The following is a 19,321-nucleotide window of genomic DNA, read 5'->3' on the forward strand; positions in this document are numbered from 1 at the left end:
AGATACATATGACTGAGCTTATAAGTTGATTTAAATTTTTTTGTTTTATTAACTCTCTACTTATCTGCATATTTAGCTTTAATTATTGAAATTTCTATGCATACTATTTTGTAAAATGTTTTATTTTAAGCCAAATGCTAATGTTAAATAACGTTTTGCAATTATTATATACATATATGATGATATATTATTATTAATATTATTATCAAGGTGAATATTCTTACTAATTTTAATATTACAAAAACAAGTATGTCTAACCTGTTAGCATGTGTGGCTACTTGTGCAATTCATAAGTCACCTGCAAAACACAATTTGCTTGAATTTGCACTAGCAAATCACTACTGTTTGTATAGGATTTTATTAAATCGTTGTGTGTGCGCGCAAATGCAATGCTATAGCAAAATAATCTGACATTATTTGTCTCCCTCTCCCCCGTGCCCTCCCATTTCTCACATCTCTCTGTAAAGGTCGAATTTAATAAGATGACATTGAGTTGATATGACATACAAGGATCTTTTACTGCTTTGACTCTCTGTCTTGCTCTCTCTCTCTCTCTCTCTCTCTCTCTCTCTCTCTATTGTTAATTAGAGTAGTTAAGGCACCCCATGTTAGCATGGTAGTGAAACACTGCTGCCAAAGGCTCAATTACCTCCACACACTCTAATGAAAGAGAGGTGTGAGCAGGCCAGCTCATAAAAACATCATTGCTTTAGTGCTGATACCATGCTGCCTGCCAAAGATGGATTCAGAATAACTACAATTCCTGTTTCATCACACCTGGAAAACACAGCATAACTGGTGTTATTTAATTATGTATTTATTTATTTAGGCCTATATGTAAAAAAAAAACCTTTTTCTATTTATACATATTTGATATTTTTTTATATTTTATTTTATTTATATTACTGTATTCATAATATTAATTTTTACACATATATATATATATATATATATATATATAATCAAGAAGATAGATGGAAGAATTATGCAAATATGCATGAACCCTGGGTTTAGAAACGCACTGAGAAATATGTAAATCTAACTGCCTAGAATTAATTACGATACTAACTGGAAATAATATATGAAGTGTGAAATATAACGTATTAATGTATGCTAAGTGTGAAAAGTCCATAAGAATCACATTATATATAAATGAAACTTTAGTAAACTCAAAAAAATGAGGATTCTTACTATGAAAGGCAATGTTGTGCACATCGTAGTCTGCAGAACATGGAGAAAATAACATTTGGATGACATGCAAGCAAAGAAAAGGAATGAAAAATAAAATGTCAGAATGTTCCTTTCTTTGGCAGTAAAAAGCATAAAGTGTAAAATCCTCATTGTTATTTCTCTCTCATGTCTTATGCAGTCAAGGACAGTGCACATTTTCTTGTGGTAATGAGATATGACCTGTATGGTTTATTAGCATCTCTCTGTACTGGTGGTTTGAGGACGTGTGTTTTCAAGCTATCTTTGAATGAACCTTCACAGTCCGTGCGTGACGGAGAGGTCTCGCCGTCGTGCAAATGCTGCAAATCTCATTGGTTGATGTGAGTGAGTGAGTGAGATCCTCAGTTTCACACAAATGTTTTTTACATCAGCATTTATCACTGCTATAAATAAATAAATCAAATACATAAGAGAAAACAAGTGAAAAGTCTCATAAATAATCCCTGGCCTCTTTTTTAAGGATTTGAAGGATAACACATTTAAACTTTTTTTTTTTACTTCAGTCCATTTATTGCATTTCTGTTCCCCCGATTTTAATATGCACTTCCCATAAAAAAAAAAAAAAAACAGCATTTCATTTCCATGGAAGAATTTATACTGCAGCATCTCCATTAGCATAAAAATAAAATGGCATAGAAGTTTGAGAATCAGCATTAGCGTTATGAAAAAATAAGCAAGGTCACTGTTATATCCTTAGTTTCGTTCCTAACTGTTGTAATGATGCATCTGATCATTATCATATTTCATGTAAAGCATATGTCTCATGAGACGTTGCAGGGAAAATGGTTTTTAAAGGCATATTCTTCAAAAATAGACACGCTGTTGTTGCATTAACAGGATTTCAGGATGAGCTTTTGTGTTTTGCTGAGAAGATTTTTGAAAACAGAAATCATTTGTAGAGTACTTGCGTACATATGCCATTTTCAGCAAGTAGATGCATGGCATATTGAAATATTGTTAATCTATTATTATTATTATTATTGACATCTACTAGCTAACCCAACCATGCTAACCAGTAAACCTTGACCCCTGTGCCATAAAAAAAAAAAAAAAACAACAGAACCTCAACTAACTATCCAGAACCAAAACTCAAGTCTTATGGTTATAAAATGTTAACACTAATATTGGCTGCCTTGCACACTCTAGTATTTCTTTTAGGAAATGCAAATGTGGTTTAATTTCACATTCATACTTGGAAAGAGAATCTGACAGTCCTTCTTCTCAGTGTCACTTGAGGATTTGTTAATTATGTCCAACTAATGCTTCTCTGCTGCAGTTTTCCTCCTTGCACTTTTCTCCTGTAGTGTTTTTCTTTCTTTCTTTCTTTTTCTTTCTTTCTCTCTTTGTTATCTAAAGCTGTGATTCACTGTCATTTCACCTGGAATATTATTATAAATCTGTGCATATACCCAAAAGCACTCATAAATCTCACTGAAAATGACCTGTTTGCTGTCTGCAGTGTGATTGATCATTTAGGGAAATCATATGAACGTCATGAACTTTAATAGTTTCAAGGTAATATTAATGCTCAATGCAGTACACATTTTGTAACATAATGTAAGCTTAAAAACGTTTTCTTTAGTATTAATGAACATCTTGCTACGTTCCATCTTTACTTTCCAGGTTTCCATGAGGTCACTGTGTTTTTCTGTATTTCTACTGTGATCTGTCATCAAGCTTTGCGGCATGATGTTATACCATGTGACGTTGGAAATGGTGCATAGATTTATTGAGTGTTATACAATTCGAAGCAGTTTTTTCTGTCAAATTAGGTTTAATTTTTATTTTTATTTGTTAATTATTATTATTATTTGTTTGTCTATTTGTCTTTTTACTAGTGTAAAGATGTAATTTAATCATGTTTAAAATATATAATCTTTATTTTATGTTAATTTTGGAGATTCGTTGTGAAAATATTTGATAACTCCTGAAAACTTTTATGATAAAAAAAAAGAGATTACTAACTTAAATGTTAGGTATGATTAATCTTGATTAATTTGAGAAAAATTTGATTAGAGAAAAATTATTAAATAATTTTTTCTTTTCATCTTTATTAAATACATTTTCTAATGTAATATATATAATTTATATACATTACATAATTTACATATATATATACACATATATATATATATATGTATATATATGTATATACATATATATACATTATAACCAAAAAACACATTTAAAAAGTATTTGAATCTTAGGTGTTTACTAAAATCCTTCTATTTTCTACTGAAAGCCACAATAATATATGAAATATTAGTAAGCTTAATATATATAAAATCAGCATTTATGGGGTACTTTCAATTGGGAGGTGGCTGTCCCAAACCCCTAAATTTCAACTTATGAAAATGATATTGAAATTATTTTATTTATTTTTTTAGTTTTTTCTCATTGTTTTTAAAAGTATCTTTTTGATTATTTAAAAAAATTGAACATCTTTGTAAAAAATGAATTTTCTTAGTAAATTATAAAACTTTATGGGAAAAAAAAGAAACCGTGTATGTTTTAGTCCATTGGCTGAAACTGATTTTATCTACACCCCTAAATTTATAATCAGGAAACATTCCTGTGTCCCCTCATAGCTACAAGGTGTGAGTAGATAGGTCTCATTATTTTGAGGTAAATGTGTTCAAAAGTCTGAAAAATATGTGTGTAACTTTAAAGAACGTCACTACCGAACAGCTTTTTTCTGTAATTAAGTAAAACTATTGGGAGTTATTCCATAACATTTAGTTTTATGTGTACCACTGTTCACAGCTGGGCTAGCTAAGGTTAAAAAATATCTAAAATTGTCACTACTGAAACATTTGGGGGTGTTTCGGTAGTGACATCTTTGTTTGTTTGTTTTTTTTGTTTTTGTTTTTTTTGGGGGGGGGGTTGTTTGTTTGTCTTTTGTTGTTGTTTCTTGGGGGGGGGGGTGTTATCCCATAAAATGTCATCATTGTTTCGGTAGTGACAAAAGGAAACACATCATTCTCATATTTGGGGGAAATAAGCAAAATTTTAGTACAGTTATGACATTTTTGGTATTTTAGTATGTTTTAGTAGTGTTTAGTATGCAAGTTAAAATTGTGTAATATGATGTGGTCACTACCAAAGCATTACAGTCACTACCGAAAATGTGCTGTCACTACCGAAACATGCGATGTTTTGTCAAAAATAAAGTATACTGAATTATCAACTAAGATGTAATGATAGTTTTTGGTTCAATGTATATTTAAACTAATGAATCCTTAGCTGTGGAATCAGTATGACCAACTTTTTGGCCTTTTCAAAGAGAAAAATTAATTCAAAATACAACAAACCTCATAAATTACACTTGATGAATGTATACACAAATATACAAATTAAATTGTTAGTGTTTTCCCTTAAAGATTGCAATCAAAGTGCGCATATCCAACAGGCCAAAAGCTTAATGTGATAAATTTGAGGAGAGGACAAATATTCCAAAACTTTCTGAAAATATAATATGAGAATTAACTACACAGTTACAAGAAATGTGTACCATGAATATTAAACAATTTAAAAAAGTCCTGCTTTAAGTCTTGCCACACATGAAGTTGGGTTTCATGACCCAGTCATGTATCGCAATACAAGCTTTTGGATAATCATGCCTATCCCAGCTGTCTTTGCTCTTAATGCCACAGCCATGATGTAGAGGGGTACAAGACGGAAAGGCTCATGCAGTATTCATGCTCTCTCTTCTATATTTAGGTATTTCATCAAGCGGAGAGAAGACAAAGAGGTGTATTTCGATATCGAATCCATCAGCGGAGTCATTAGAACTACTCAGCTCCTGGACCGTGAGGATACGCCCTGGCACAACATCACTGTCATGGCAACAGAGGAAGGTGGGTACCAGAAACCATGCTGGTTGAGCTTTAATAACTCGCAAATTAGTTTGCCAAGACAGTCTCTGCAATAAACGCCTCGTGCAGTCATGAAAAGCGGACTTTCTCTCTTTGAAAATCGCTCACCCTCCCTCTGCTGTGAAAGCAACTCTGCAGGCCTGTTAATAGTCAAAGATAGCACCTCTAAGCATATAAGGAATAGTTTGCTCAGAAAGAAAAATTGTGGTTATTTACTCACCCCTCGTGGTGTTTGAAACCCATGTGACTTTCTTTCTTCTGTGGAAAGAGAAAAATGAAGACTGCTGGTCGTTGGGGGGATGGGGGGGCAAAAGGTTTCAAGCTTCAAAACGGGTCCTGAAGTACTGTAAAATATCATTAAAGTCATCTAAATGGCCTGTGTGCTACATTTTGCAGCTATATAGTCTGAATGTAGTTTTAGATGTTGTTCACTCATAATCTCCCCCTACAGTGAACTGTTAATTGCTGTATCCAGATCATTGAACCAGTTCAGTCTGATTTATGATCGAATCTTTCAGATCTAGTTTTCTGAACCAGGTTCATTGAAAGATTTGACTTAAAGGGGTCATGTAATGCGATTTCAAATTTTCAATTTTCAAAGTCTGACATTGTAGAGCGATACATGACTATTCGTATAGGAGGGCTAGTAGACGACCCTGTAGAATTTGCTCTTCCTCTTCTTCATCATCAATCAGTTTCTGGTTCAAACATGATTGCCTGAATTACTCCAATATTAGCACTTGCCATTGTGTAGCTTTTATTACACTTCAGTGGGGTGGAGGTGGGGACTAATTTGCATATTAATGTGAAAGGGTGTTGAGTTGTATTGAAGCCATTTTACAAAACCTCTAAAATTAGAGAAATGTTTCCAGAACTGATGGCATATATACTTGGTATAATATTGCATCCATAATTAACTTTTTTGTTTGTTTGTTTTATTGTAAAAATAAATATGACTGCATTGGTCATTGCATGTATTTTCCCTCTGAAATAAAATTAAAATATCACTAGAAAGATGAGTTTTTAGGGAGTTAAATTGGTCACTGTGGAGGATTTTATTACTTTACTGTGTATTCCTCATACAAAGCTCATCATATGATTTCAGAAGATGTGCAATATAGCTCACAACTTTATTCTGTTACGTGTTATGCCTTTTTTGATGCTTTCTAATTGAATGGAAAATAGTAATCAGCGCAGTCTACAGAGTCACCTTTTGTGTAACGCAGAAGCAGGTAATACAGTTTTGGAATAAAATGAGGATGATGAAATGACAATGAATTGAAATTTTTGAGTGAAATACCCCTTTAACAAACCCACTCATGCAAAAGAACAAAAACAGGGAAAGATTGGGAGTATATAATCTGCCAGATGATAAAAATCACAGGCGGTAATGTAAATGGAGGCATGTGACTCTTCTGCTGCAGATTTTATCAGAGTAATTACCCTTACACCCAGCACCAATGACACACATTCAGTCTTCTATATGATAATCATATTCCACATTTATCCAGCATGTGAATGAAAAATCACACATCTCTTTAATATCTCACTTATTTTCCCTAGTCACCAATGAGATCAAAAGGAGACTTTGCATAAATCTGCTGCTCAGAGATATACATTAACCTCCTCGAGAGCCTCAGAAGAGAGATCTTAACTGTCTCAAACTGTGCTCAGATCGGTGTTCATCGACATTTCTCATCCAATTCATACATGCATTCGGCAGATGCTTTGGTTTGCTGTTCTTTCAAGGTATATTTTATAACCACATTATCTAAGATATACTATACACTTATGTTTTGTGAACAATTGTCTCATTTGTCTTTTGAATATAATATTGAACACTGAGAATCACAATCAAATCTGAGCTATGGACATGCAATACAATATTCCTCTTTGTAAAGACAAAACAAGCATCCCTAAAGGTAAATAAGCAAAATGACAGAACGCTAAATCACATTTCTGATTTTGTTTTGATGTGTTTGTGTTTAACATGTTTGTATGCAATCAAAGATGCATTGAAGGGAGTAGTTGTTTTTTTAGCTAATAGTGTGTGTGTTGCCATGGTGTTGGCTTTGCCGTTAAAGGCTTCAGTCTGAGAAATGTTCGTTTGCGGTCCCACTGTGGGTGTGAATTCATGTTAAGAGTGCTCGTTAGTGAAGATGACGAGGGAGAGGAACTCACTTGGCCTGGATGCCTATAAGGCGTCTCAGCAATTATACACACATTTATTGCATTTAACAGTAACTCTGCCATTGACATATATCATGTTATTTTATTAGCTATGTCTAGTTGTGGTGCATGAAAGTTCTGTATTATAAAACTGATAGATCTGGCTTTTTTACAGCCTATGCTCAGCTCACATCACAATATAGCACAACAGTGAGAGACAACTTGTTTTGGTTCAAAATTTCTTAAAGAAAAGTGTTAAAAAATTAACTAAACCACCATAAACAGAGCAACAGTGTTTTGTTTATGCTTTGAAGACAGCTTCGCTGAGTGCACTCTTGAAGTGTTGCCATGTCCTCTTATTATAAGCTCCTAAAACTATCATAATGGAGTTAACATAAAGCTAACATTAAGTTATGGAGTTAATAAAGTAGACAATGGCAGATTGTGATATTTTGGTATGTGGCTTATTTCCAAGATTAAGCATTTTTGAAGTTGTTTATTGGGTTGTTCTTATTTGCTTTTTTTTTTGGCAACACTAATGAGTGAAGACATACCTTGCATACTGCGCATACAGAAGAGAGACACTACTATGATATGCATTAACAGCTACTTGTTCAGTTCAGTGTACACTGTATAGAATTTTTGTAAACACAGTTGTCACTTCCTGAATTTTCAAATGAGCTGTAGAATTCAGTTGTCACTCCTAGTTTGACAGTGCGAATAAATTGACTTGATTACATTGTTCACAGTGCTTTATCGAGGAATGGGTGGTCACTGCTGAGTACTTTTCTTTTTTCTTTTAAAATAAATTTTTTTTTAAAGTTTTCCTGAGATTACACTTTTGAAATTGCGCATTGTTGTGGTTTATTCAGAAGCAGATAGTCTACTTTTGAGAAACAAGATTTGAGCTCATGGAAGATCTGTAGAAAATCCCCATCTACCCCTGTCTGTCTGTCTGTCTGTCTGTTCGTCTGTCTCTCTGTCTGTGTGTATGTGTGTGTGTGTCTGTCCGTCCGTCCGTCCGTCTGTCTGTCTGTCTGTCTGTCTGTCTGACTATCTCTCTGTCTGTCTGTCTGTCTGTCTGTCTCAAATTCAAATTCAAATGATCTTTATTGGCATGACTTGTACAGTATTGCCAAAGCATTGTCCATTACATGAATAAGGAACAAACAATTAAAACAATATAATACATAGAACAAGAATAGATCTGTAAAATAATTAAGTAAATATGTGCATGTTTACTTTCTTTCTTTTTATTTTCCACAAATAGACAGATAGACAGATAGTCTGTCTATCTCTCTGTCTCTCTCTGTCTCTCTGTTTGTCTGTCTGTTTGGCTGTATGTCTTTTTTTTGTAATATCATAGTTAATAAAGTACTGTGATATGTGAGTCTAAAAGATGCAAAGTAAGTTCAAAAGCCGCTAACTGAATGTAGTTTATCTTGTTAATTACTCAATGTGTAATTGCACTGAATATTTTTATAACCTGTTTTTTAATTTATGAGCATTATAATGTCTTTTTAATTTCTGCGTTTTTGCATTTATAGTGTTCTGATTCAAATTTATTTAATCAGTATAGGTGCGACTCACTGAGAATTGCTATTAGATGATTTAGCCAATTTGTAAACAAAATTAGCCAGATCCCACCCAGGGATCAAGGAGTGCATGCAAATTTACTTTTCTCCAAGAAATTACAGTTCAGATGTGTGTTCTTTTGAGACAGACTTGATAGAAATTTGCATAACCTCTGTTTGCTAATCAGAAATTAATTGGTTATTTCCATGTTATTTGTTTATCTGTTTTTTATGTAATTTGATATTCAGCAAAACTACATTCCAGTTCCATCATGTCCCAGTCCAAATGGAACCATATGGTTATTTTGATTTAGTTTTCTGTGGATTTTCATTCAGAATCAATGAAACGATGTGAAAAAAGTTTGAACCATCTAATATCTTAAGAACTATGAGAAGTGATGCTTCTCACGTGATATTTTGTTGCTTAAGCACTGTAAATGCACAACAGATGGCTTTAATGTATGAATAAAGGGATGGATGGAAGAAATTATGGGTTTATTAATGTTTTAATGGATAGATGAATCTCCATTACCATTATCTTCTGTTCACAAAAGTTGTTTGATGTTCCTGAAGAACTTTCCTTGTAGCTTAGATTTTTTTTTTTTTTTTTTTCAGATAAACTATCGGATGTTTTTCCACATGCTTCAATGTTTTCTCTTGTTTTCAGACAATCCTAGTCTTCAGAGTCACGTGCCTGTTACAGTGCAGGTCCTGGATGTGAATGACAATCCTCCAATGATCAACACAGAAGATGAGATCATCATCTGTGAAAGCACCAGAGCAGGACAGGCAAGTCCCAAGACAGTCAAACTGTTTCTCTGTCTCGTCTTCATTCCCTGTCAGTGAAGGCGAGGGAGACGAGTCTCCTTAAAATGAACCTAACAACTAAAGTAATGAAACTAACTGCTTTTTACTTAGTAATAAGCATAATTAATATGCATGTAATGCATGAATATGTATTTTTTGATAAAAAAAAAAAATCAAGCATATTAACAAATGTTAAGTTGGTCATCTGAAAGAGTATAATACAGGTTTGATCAATATGGATTTACATACAAGTCTGCACAGAAAATTCCCTAACAAACCTCCACAGTTCCCTGCCACGAATGGTGTGGGGAAAAAAGTGTGAGTATTTAGAGGGGCTGAAATAGAAAAATGGAAGGGGGTTATATGAATGCTAATCATCTCTCAATGAGAATAAAAATCTGATCAACAAAGCGTGACAGCTCTGACTCACTAAAGCACGCTCCTATTTTCCTACCCACACTTTTCCATTTAATTTTGAAATGCTGTTTTTCACCATCAGCCCAAAGAAAGAGAGGGATGAGAGCGAGAGAAAATGAAGGACAGATGAGGTCAAGCCTATTTTAATATCCCCTGTGTTCCCAACATAAAACAGTACATCCAATTCCAGAAATTATCCACACTACATTACGGGAGTAGCATATTAAAGTGCTTCTGTGCACTTTTCATGTGTTTTAAGTGGAATGTGTACCTTCTGCACCACTAGAATCATCAAACTGACTGAAAAAATAAAGACCATTTTCAAATAGGTGTTGCAAACTCCTCCCCTGCCTGCTATTGGTTGGAAAAACAGATGGTCCCGCCCCCAGAGTCACATCATTTGTTGATCTGGTGTTGCTGAGTGCACTGGTTGAAGATTCAGCTGGTGCTTATGTATATATATGTATCTTAAGTTTTCACTTGGTCCTTCAGAAATCATTTTAATGTTGGTTTGTTGTAGAGTTATTATTAGTGCTCAATAATTAATAATGGTTTTAAAATGTCTTTACTGTCACTTTTGATCAATTAAATAATGTTTTATGTTTTGAATAGATAGCAAACATTGGCTGGCCGTATATCATGTTGTTTATTACTTATCAGAGCGGATGAAACTGAAGATATATAGTTATATATGAAGTATATACAGTATATAGTTTATTATCCTCAACCAATTGTGTGAGGTTTAGTGCAAGACTATCTTTTAGTTTTCAGACTAATGGCAGACTGAGTGCTTTTCTATAAATTATCCTATTTAAAATAAATAAATTGTAAAATGAAACCGATATTGATATAACAACAACATTATTCAAAAAACATTTCCAGTAATTTACAAGCATTAATTTTAACAAATGGCACTGTAAATTTGTCAGTCTTTTCTCATTTGTGGTTTCACACAAGTGAAAGGCAATCCAATTAAAGTCTCCCTCAGTCTGAACCTCTTCAGTTGGAAGGCATTGCTCTTTGCAGGGAGTAGAGCTTAGGGATGTGCAACTCATAATGGATAGCACTCAAGGAATCAAATGCTTGCCTGGTTTCCAAGACAACTCAGACCAACGAACCAGCTGGTTTTGACGCACAAAGCACACAACATTCTGCAGCTGCTGAGATGCCAGCTGAGATTTCTCTGGAGGAGAGGAGGGGGAACAGAAAGAATCAAGCAAAACTATGTTCTGAGCTTTTGAACCCTGCTGAATAAGACATTTATTTAGGATTGGGTCTTCCACATGGGAAACCATATATACTGTGCAATCCACAGTAGAAAAACTTTATCAGTCAACCTTCACCAGAGAGACCCAAAAGCTAAATCAAATCGAAGAAAGTTCACTGTGAAAAGAAAGTATTTGTCATGTCTCTTCTTATTTTGTTCTGTTGATGGCAGGTCATTCAGACAATCACGGCTGTGGATAAAGATGACTTCGCCAATGGAAAGGGATTTTCCTTCTCTTTTCCCGGAGGAGTTCCTGCCAACCCTAACTTTACAATAAAAGACAATGAAGGTATGGATGGAGGATGCAAAAAACATTCATTTCTTCATTTACATATCTGCATGTTTTACAGTCAAGGAAAATGCTTCTGAATGCTACTTTGTGCCTTTTGTCGTAATGGAAGAGAATATTAAACTGCACACATTAACAGGAGCCCATTAGGATTCCCACACATTTTGACTAATGGATTTCAATGACTTTTCCAGTTCAATTTGTGATTATCAGACAAGGATTTTTAAATATCATTTTATAGACACTGCACTCACAAAGAGCAACTAGCTGATGAAATATTTTAGACTTGTTATTATAACTAGAAAAATGTATGTTCACTACAAATATTTCAAAATGCCCTGTAAACCATGAATATCCTGACATTTCCAGGGTTTCTTTAAATATGTATGCATTTGTTTTTGTTTTTTTTTTGCGGGGAGGTTGTGGGTGACTGGAGAATCTTCTTATATGAACAATAAACTTCCCTATTGATGTTGACCAACGTTTAGGTCATAATTAAATGTCGACTGCAAGCTTAAGAAAGATGATTGATGACCGTTTAGATGCAGACGGAAGTAAAATCTCTTATGCATGATTAATGGGTGCTGAGAAGTTAAATCAATGAGCTGTAATGGCATTTCTTCCAATAATCAATGTCACCGTAACATTAGAGTTGTTTATTGCTCTTTCCCTGTTTTTTCTTGTTCTGTGTTTGTTTTGGGCATCTACACTACCAGTCATATATATATATATATATATATATATATATATATATATATATATATTATTTATTTTTTTTAATTTAAGCTATACTTTGGACCAAATAAATACAGGTTTAGTGAGCAGAAGAGACTTCTTTAAAAAAAACAATAAAAATCTTACTTTTCAAAAACGTTTGACTGGTAGTGTATATGACGTGAAGAATGTTGTTTTGTTTTTATTCATTTTCATTGATTTAAGTCAACATGCAATAAATCTTTTCACTTTCCAACTGTTTTTTTGGGGTGATTGTTCACCTTATTTAAACCCTGCAAATGTGCAGTGGTTTGCCAGTTTTAGCTGGTCTTCCAGTCTGGTCAAGCTAAAAAATAAAAAAAAACACACCTAAAACCCCTCTAAACTGGCCAACAGACCAGCTAAGACCAGAAAACTGGTTTATACTCATTTTAAATGTGTTTTCCAGCATTGGTTGTTCATTTAGACCCTCCACGAACTGGCACTTTTATTCTTCCCTGTGGCAATATCACTTCTTGTGACTCTGTAGCACCTTGCGTGAACTTAAAGTGACTGTGAAGTTTTTGTACTCCTCCAGCCACTGCATTTCCAAAATGCAGCTCAAGCATGGTGGGCACGGTTTATTTCCCTCATCGCTGTCCCTCACTGTCGAAGTGATTCCTTTTGAGGGATTATGGGTCTAACCTCGCACAGTAGTTCAGTCCCTGTTGCTGTCGAATGAATTACCAGCTCCCTAAACTCCTGAAGCGACAGCCTTAATGCAATACTCACAGATGGCTTCTGGCTGAAGGTTACCATGGAGACCACTCTTATCCGAGGTGTGCTGCTCCTGGGTCCAAATCTGGACCCTGAAACCAGTATGGGATTGAAGAAAGGATGGGGAAAAGGGGGTTAGAAATCAGTTTCTGAAGGATACTTTATTACGTTTTTATTGAAGTTCATATTTATTTTAATTAGGGTTGTCAATTTAATTAATGAGAGCAAGCTAGACAAAATCAAAATCAGCTAGACATAGAGCAGTTGGAGGAAGCATACACAATGTATGTATTTTTCAAATCTGTTCTACCTTTAACTTGCCTCAGCTTCTTAAAAAGGTGACGCTCATGGCGTAAGCTGCTAAAAAAACAATGACACTTGATGCAGAAGCCAAAGATGTATCTTTAAAGCATTTGTACAAATTTAAATTTTGCAGAAAGATTACCTGATTACAAAATGGACTGATATGAAACATATCAAATCAAACAATATTTTGACTTTTAAAGCTGTTTTATCCATTCAGATCATTATAATCAAAAAATATCTTGCAAATATTGATACACAATCAATGCAATGTAATGAGCAGATCTTATAATTAATTGGATACATTTTTTTTAATGATTAACAATTAATCATTTTAATTTACATAAATGCTTTAGGGATAGTAAATGATAATGTTATGTAGTTTTAGTAAATAAAGAAGTTAAAATCTTTTTGAATGAAACCAATTTAAATCAGTTTTTGTCCATTAATCAGCATAATGTGTAATTAATTAATTGGATGCACTTTTTAATTTTAATCTAGATGAACTATTAAAAACAGATGGATCTTTTAAGGGGTAGAAAATGATAATGCAATGTGATTTTAGGAAATAAAGAAGTTATGATGTTACATTTGTGATGAGAAAATTCTTAAATCATGCAAATGATGCTACTTTCAAAAATAATTGCTGGTAGGGAAGAGCAGAAGTGAAGCGGATCAATGTTATATTGGTAGACAGAATGACTGAGAATGTCATGAGTTCCACTCCTTTCCTATCGAGCTGACTGCAGTATGAAGTTTACTTCATTTATCCAAGTGGTACTCAGTGTAAGTCTCTCTCTCTTTCTCTCTGTCTACTTCTCACACGGTCTCTCGCTCTTTAATCTCCCTCCACTGGGACACGCCACTTTTTACCGGTCTAAGAATTATCAGCTCTTGCCACGGGTGGTCGATGTCGACGTGTGCTGCTCTTATTGTGTCTGTAGAGAGACTCCAAGTAAGTGAAGCCCCCTTGTCAACAAAGACCCAAAGTGCTTCAAATTTAGTAATAATACCCATCTTTACAAGTGCTGTAAAAGAGCAAATGGTCTTTATGGAAGTACTTTAGCTCGTTGTATCTAAATGGCTGCTTTGTGGTGAAAAGTAAACACATTTTAACACGCTGCCTTACTTTTTTCACCTTTGACTTTTTAAGGCATTCAATGGAATTACACAAGCATTGCAAAATAAATATGATTTCCTTCCATCTTCATTTCTGGATTTATAGGTGCAAATTTATTTGGTACGCAGGGAAGAGGAGGCTAAATGGACTAAATTATTGTCTGTTCACGTTTTGCTTTATGAACGAGGTCTCTGTGTGAATAACAATGTAAGATGGAGGGCCCCAGAGCGCAAAGCAGGACCCTTGCACGGATATTCAGTTTGATTATGTTCTCTAGTCAATTGCGCTTTGTAGTGGAGCCGAGGGTAATTAGAAAGGTAATATTCATGAGCGAGCTTATGAATGGCATGGTCAAAAACATGCTGAAGGCATGCAAACGTGAAATCTCAGAATCATTGGCATGCTAATCAGAGCCACCTTTGCACACACACACACACACACACACACCCTCTTAAAGGAACAGTAAACCCAAATATTGTATGTGTTTATTTGTCAGTTATTTGGAAAAACAATATATAACTTGCTGCTTAAAAAATCCTATTTATTTAATATGTATACAGTTTTATGATAGATAGATAGATAGACAGACAGACAGACAGACAGACAGACAGACAGATAGACAGATAGACAGATAGACAGATAGATAGATAGATAGATAGATAGATAGATAGATAGATAGATAGATAGATAGACTTTTTTAATAAACATCTAAATATATAAATCATTATTTATTTAGTTATTTATTTATATTTCCATATACCTTCTTTTTTATGCTCCAGAAGAATGTCCGCAAACGAGTTTGGAACAATATGAACGTGAATAAATAATATATTAAAGAGACAGATCATTTTTGGATAAACTTTTCTTTTAAGTGGAAATCTCTACCAAACAATCCCAGATATATATATTTTTTATTTTTCTCCACACCTCATTATTTCTCACTCCTATCCGCTATTGTTAGTTGTCTCTGTTTCTCTCACTCTCTGTCTATCCCTCCTGTTTCCCATCTGTCTCTGATAGAATCTCATCCTATTTCCATCAGCTTTTTACGCTGGTATCTTTAGGCCTTTAAGGAGACGTGACTCTCGTCTACCGCAGCCTTGTTTTAATATACAGTCAGTGTCTGAGAAGGCTTTTCTTATATTGGGTGTCAGTCGGTTGGTGGGCGTCTGGACAGGAAACCAGATAGACTGTAAACCAAGAAGTAACTGGAGAAATTAGTCATTATTCAGTAATTATAATCATTATTATGATGATAAACATAAGGCCGCTTCCTAAGAGGAGGATGCTGATAGTAATGCAATACTGTCTGAAGATAACATAATGAGTAATAAGCGACCAGATGACCATGATAAAATATGTGGACAGGATATCTTTTCAATATAATGCAAGTAAAACGGTCTAGATGTGGTTCATAAGACTCATATGATAGCTTTATGTGAGAAACAGACAACAATTGAAGCCGTTTTTCTCTTTTAACCTCAACATCCGGCCTAGCTGCCGATGGTGCTTTCATGAAAGCTTGATAGAGTAGCAATGTGTGATTCATGAATAGATCATTGTTTTGAGTTGAATCATTGCAGTGAATCAGTAGATCCAGTTCACAAAATGATTCAGACTCAGTTTAGCCATGTAGATTATTTATGAATAAAAACAAATGGCTTTATTGTTATTACTTTGTGTTAGTTCGCTTGATATTTTTTGCAAAATATGTGAGAAGAATAGATTGACTTTCATTGGACTTTTAAAGTATCTTAATCTAATGTATCTAAAGACTGTGATATTTATCAGTATGGAAATGAAGGCCGGTGGTCTGGATTAAATCATGAGTGGTGCTTGAAGAAAAGATCTTGGGCATTTCTCTGTCTCATCTCTCTTTCATTCACACACATATGGTATTGTTTGCCTTAGCTCTAGATCGCCCTCAGGCAAACAGCAGGATCTTCAGGCTGCCCACACCACGGCCCTCAACACTTCTGCCTCCTATTGAGTTTAAAGCCTGCCGGTGCTCAGGAGAGAAGAGCTCTGCTTACATACTGTGTACTCAAGGGTATAAGTGTTTTTTATTTCTCACGGTGTGGTTTTTATCACAACTCTGTGGTCACAGCTTTGTTTGCAAAATGATCTGTATGATGCCATTTTTATTTTTACATTTTTGTTTGAAGCAAAGACACCAGTATGCCTCAGGCATTTAATGAGAGCATTGAATTATATTAAATTGAATTGTCCTTTTTAAACTGAATATTTAATTTTATTAATGAGAGAGAACAACTCTCATGAAAGTCCACATTGCAACTTCTTCTGACCAACAATCGCCCTGTTACAGAGGAATAGACAGACATGGAGAGCAAGATTGTTTTGTTTTTGTGGGTCATTCAGGAGTTTATCTAAAGTCATTTTTGCTGAAAATTATACACACAAATTATACTGAAATAATGAATATCTCAGACAATAAAGTGGACTATCTGTTGGATATCTGGTTAACTTCAGTTATCTTGAACTTGAGATTTATTTATTAACCCATTGTTGTGTAAATATTTCAGCCAATATCTTGTTTTCTGAATAGATGATCACTATTTTTTTCCCCACACCAGTTTATTACTGTGCTATTTGTTTGTTTACCACAGCTGTAGACACTGTTTTAGATGGTTTGGAAAATATTTAGTATGTCACTATTATCTTTACTATGTCTACTTATTGGTTAAATATTGATCTTAAATATTTTTTATTGAAATTATTTTATTATTTAATAAGATAATGCTGCATACATATTTGACAAAAGTAATTTTTGTAATGAAATTGACTTTCTTAAAAAAGGATGCATGGGTGGATGGATCTCACAAGTGTTAGTTAGTTATAGATATGGGTATATGAAACTAATTATTAGGATTACAAAGATGCTGCTCAGATTGAGTGGCTTTCTGGCTCTGAATGAAAAGATTTTAGTCAAACAAAGATGTTCAAAATAAATGAGGTCTCCCCGGCTGGCACCTGGTTTAGGCTGTTCTTCAAACGTGCTACCTCAAAGTGTCAACTTTATTTATTTATTCATAACAGACGCTGAATTTGAGTGAGAAACATGACCTAACTTCACAATTACTCAGAATTAGTCTTCCCTTGATCATTGTGTTGGGTCCAAATCATCACGATGACATTTTCTTTTCCCTTTTTTTTCACGGGCAATTAAACCAGCGCTCAGATCTCTAAACGACCCAGTTACTTTAATAGATCAATTGATTGCTGAAGGCATCTTTTTGCACGTTTGCATACAGAAAGACCTTTCTAGTACAGCCCCTCATCAGAGGAGTTGAAAGCTGTTGCTGTCAGGCTGATGATATTTGGGAATTTTAATTAGTCGGAGTGTCACTCAGATATCCTGCCACTGCAGTGAAGGTTGAAGTGTTGTTATGTGACAGAACGTGGCTGTTTTCCCACTGAAAGCTGCTTTTTATTGCTTCACGATGATCATTTTTATTTTCAGTGATTTTTTTTTTCCATTAGTTGTTTAAGGAGGAAGATAAATCAGGGGATTTTCACACATTATTGCTGAGGTTAGGGAATGCCGCAGTATTGTTTAGATATTTTCTAATTCCATTAAATACTTTATTTCAATTCTTTTATAACTTATTAACCACACTATGCTGAGGCTTTAAGTTCTTTGAAATCAGAGACCAAACAGACTGTAACCACTTCCCCGACGATTACGAGCCAAAGAACCAGTTTTCGTGCTATGTAGCACCATTGTTTTTGTTGTGTAGTTAACATGAACTAACAATGGAAAATAATTCTCAAACATTTATTAAGTATAGTTAATGTTAATTTCAGCATATACTAATACATTATTAATATCAAAGTTGTATCTATTAACATCATTTAATGGACCTGAGCTGATATGAACTAACAATATATTAAGTTGTAGTTTTATTATCTAATATTAACAAAGACGAATAAATACTGTAATAAATAAAGTATTAGTAAATTTTAGTTAATGCATTAACTAATAACTAATTAGACCTTACTTAAAAGTGTTACTGGTATTTTAGTTACTTGCCACATTTTTTTAAGCTTATGAAATATTTATATTTTATATTAATATATTTACAGCAAAAATAGCAAATAACAATACACATGAAAAAGAAAACAAGAAATGCAGTACACAAGAAAAGTGTAACTTATTCTAGTTCACCTTCTTTTTTGTTGTTGTTATTGATATTGAATAGCGAATGCCCTTTCATGTTGACTTTAAATTATTGCTCTCCTGTGCACATTTCTACGCAGTTGCTAGGGTGTTCTGTGTTGTTGTTAGGGTGATTCTAGTCCTATGGTGCAAGTCGGTGGAATTTTTTTTCCATCTGTTTCATCGCATGCCAGAGAAAATGCTTAAAAAAGTCTGCTTAGAAAAATAACACCCCTACAAGGTGTTTGAGGTTTTATTCAAATGGTGAAGGATGAATTATTCGCTGGAGTTTAATATTTTAGGCTTGGATTTTGTTCAAATCCCTAACCTTGAGTATGAGCCATAGAAACAGTGCTGCTTTCCATATAGACCCTCATGAATAAAAGCTTTGCTACAAGTGCACAGACTGTGTTGCATAACAGACATTTGGGGGGCTGCTTTTGACAAGGATAAATGATTAAAAACGATGGACTTAAAACAAGCTTGTAAATATCGAGCCGAGAAACAGCATGCGCACCAAGCGCCTGCCAAACGTTTGTGTAGTAAGCAGTTTTTTCCATCAACTCACTCGTTCAGAACCAACCCAGTTTAATGGTAGAAATGACAGTATTCGTATCAAATAC

General features: G+C 34.2%; 1 protein-coding gene across 1 annotated transcript in view; it reads left to right on the forward strand.

Annotated features, from left to right (window-relative positions):
- The window catches only part of LOC306852618 (cadherin-18-like), a 101,124-nt gene that overhangs the window by 70,899 nt on the left and 10,904 nt on the right, over nt 1–19,321 (forward strand). The window contains exons 8-10 of the mRNA XM_079389596.1: nt 4,951–5,087; nt 9,516–9,637; nt 11,511–11,628. Of these exons, the coding sequence (XP_079245722.1) occupies nt 4,951–5,087; nt 9,516–9,637; nt 11,511–11,628 (377 nt within the window). The remainder of the gene's footprint in view (nt 1–4,950; nt 5,088–9,515; nt 9,638–11,510; nt 11,629–19,321) is intronic.

This window comes from Barbus barbus (genome assembly GCF_936440315.1).
Source record: "Barbus barbus genome assembly, chromosome: 32".
Taxonomy (NCBI): domain Eukaryota; kingdom Metazoa; phylum Chordata; class Actinopteri; order Cypriniformes; family Cyprinidae; genus Barbus; species Barbus barbus.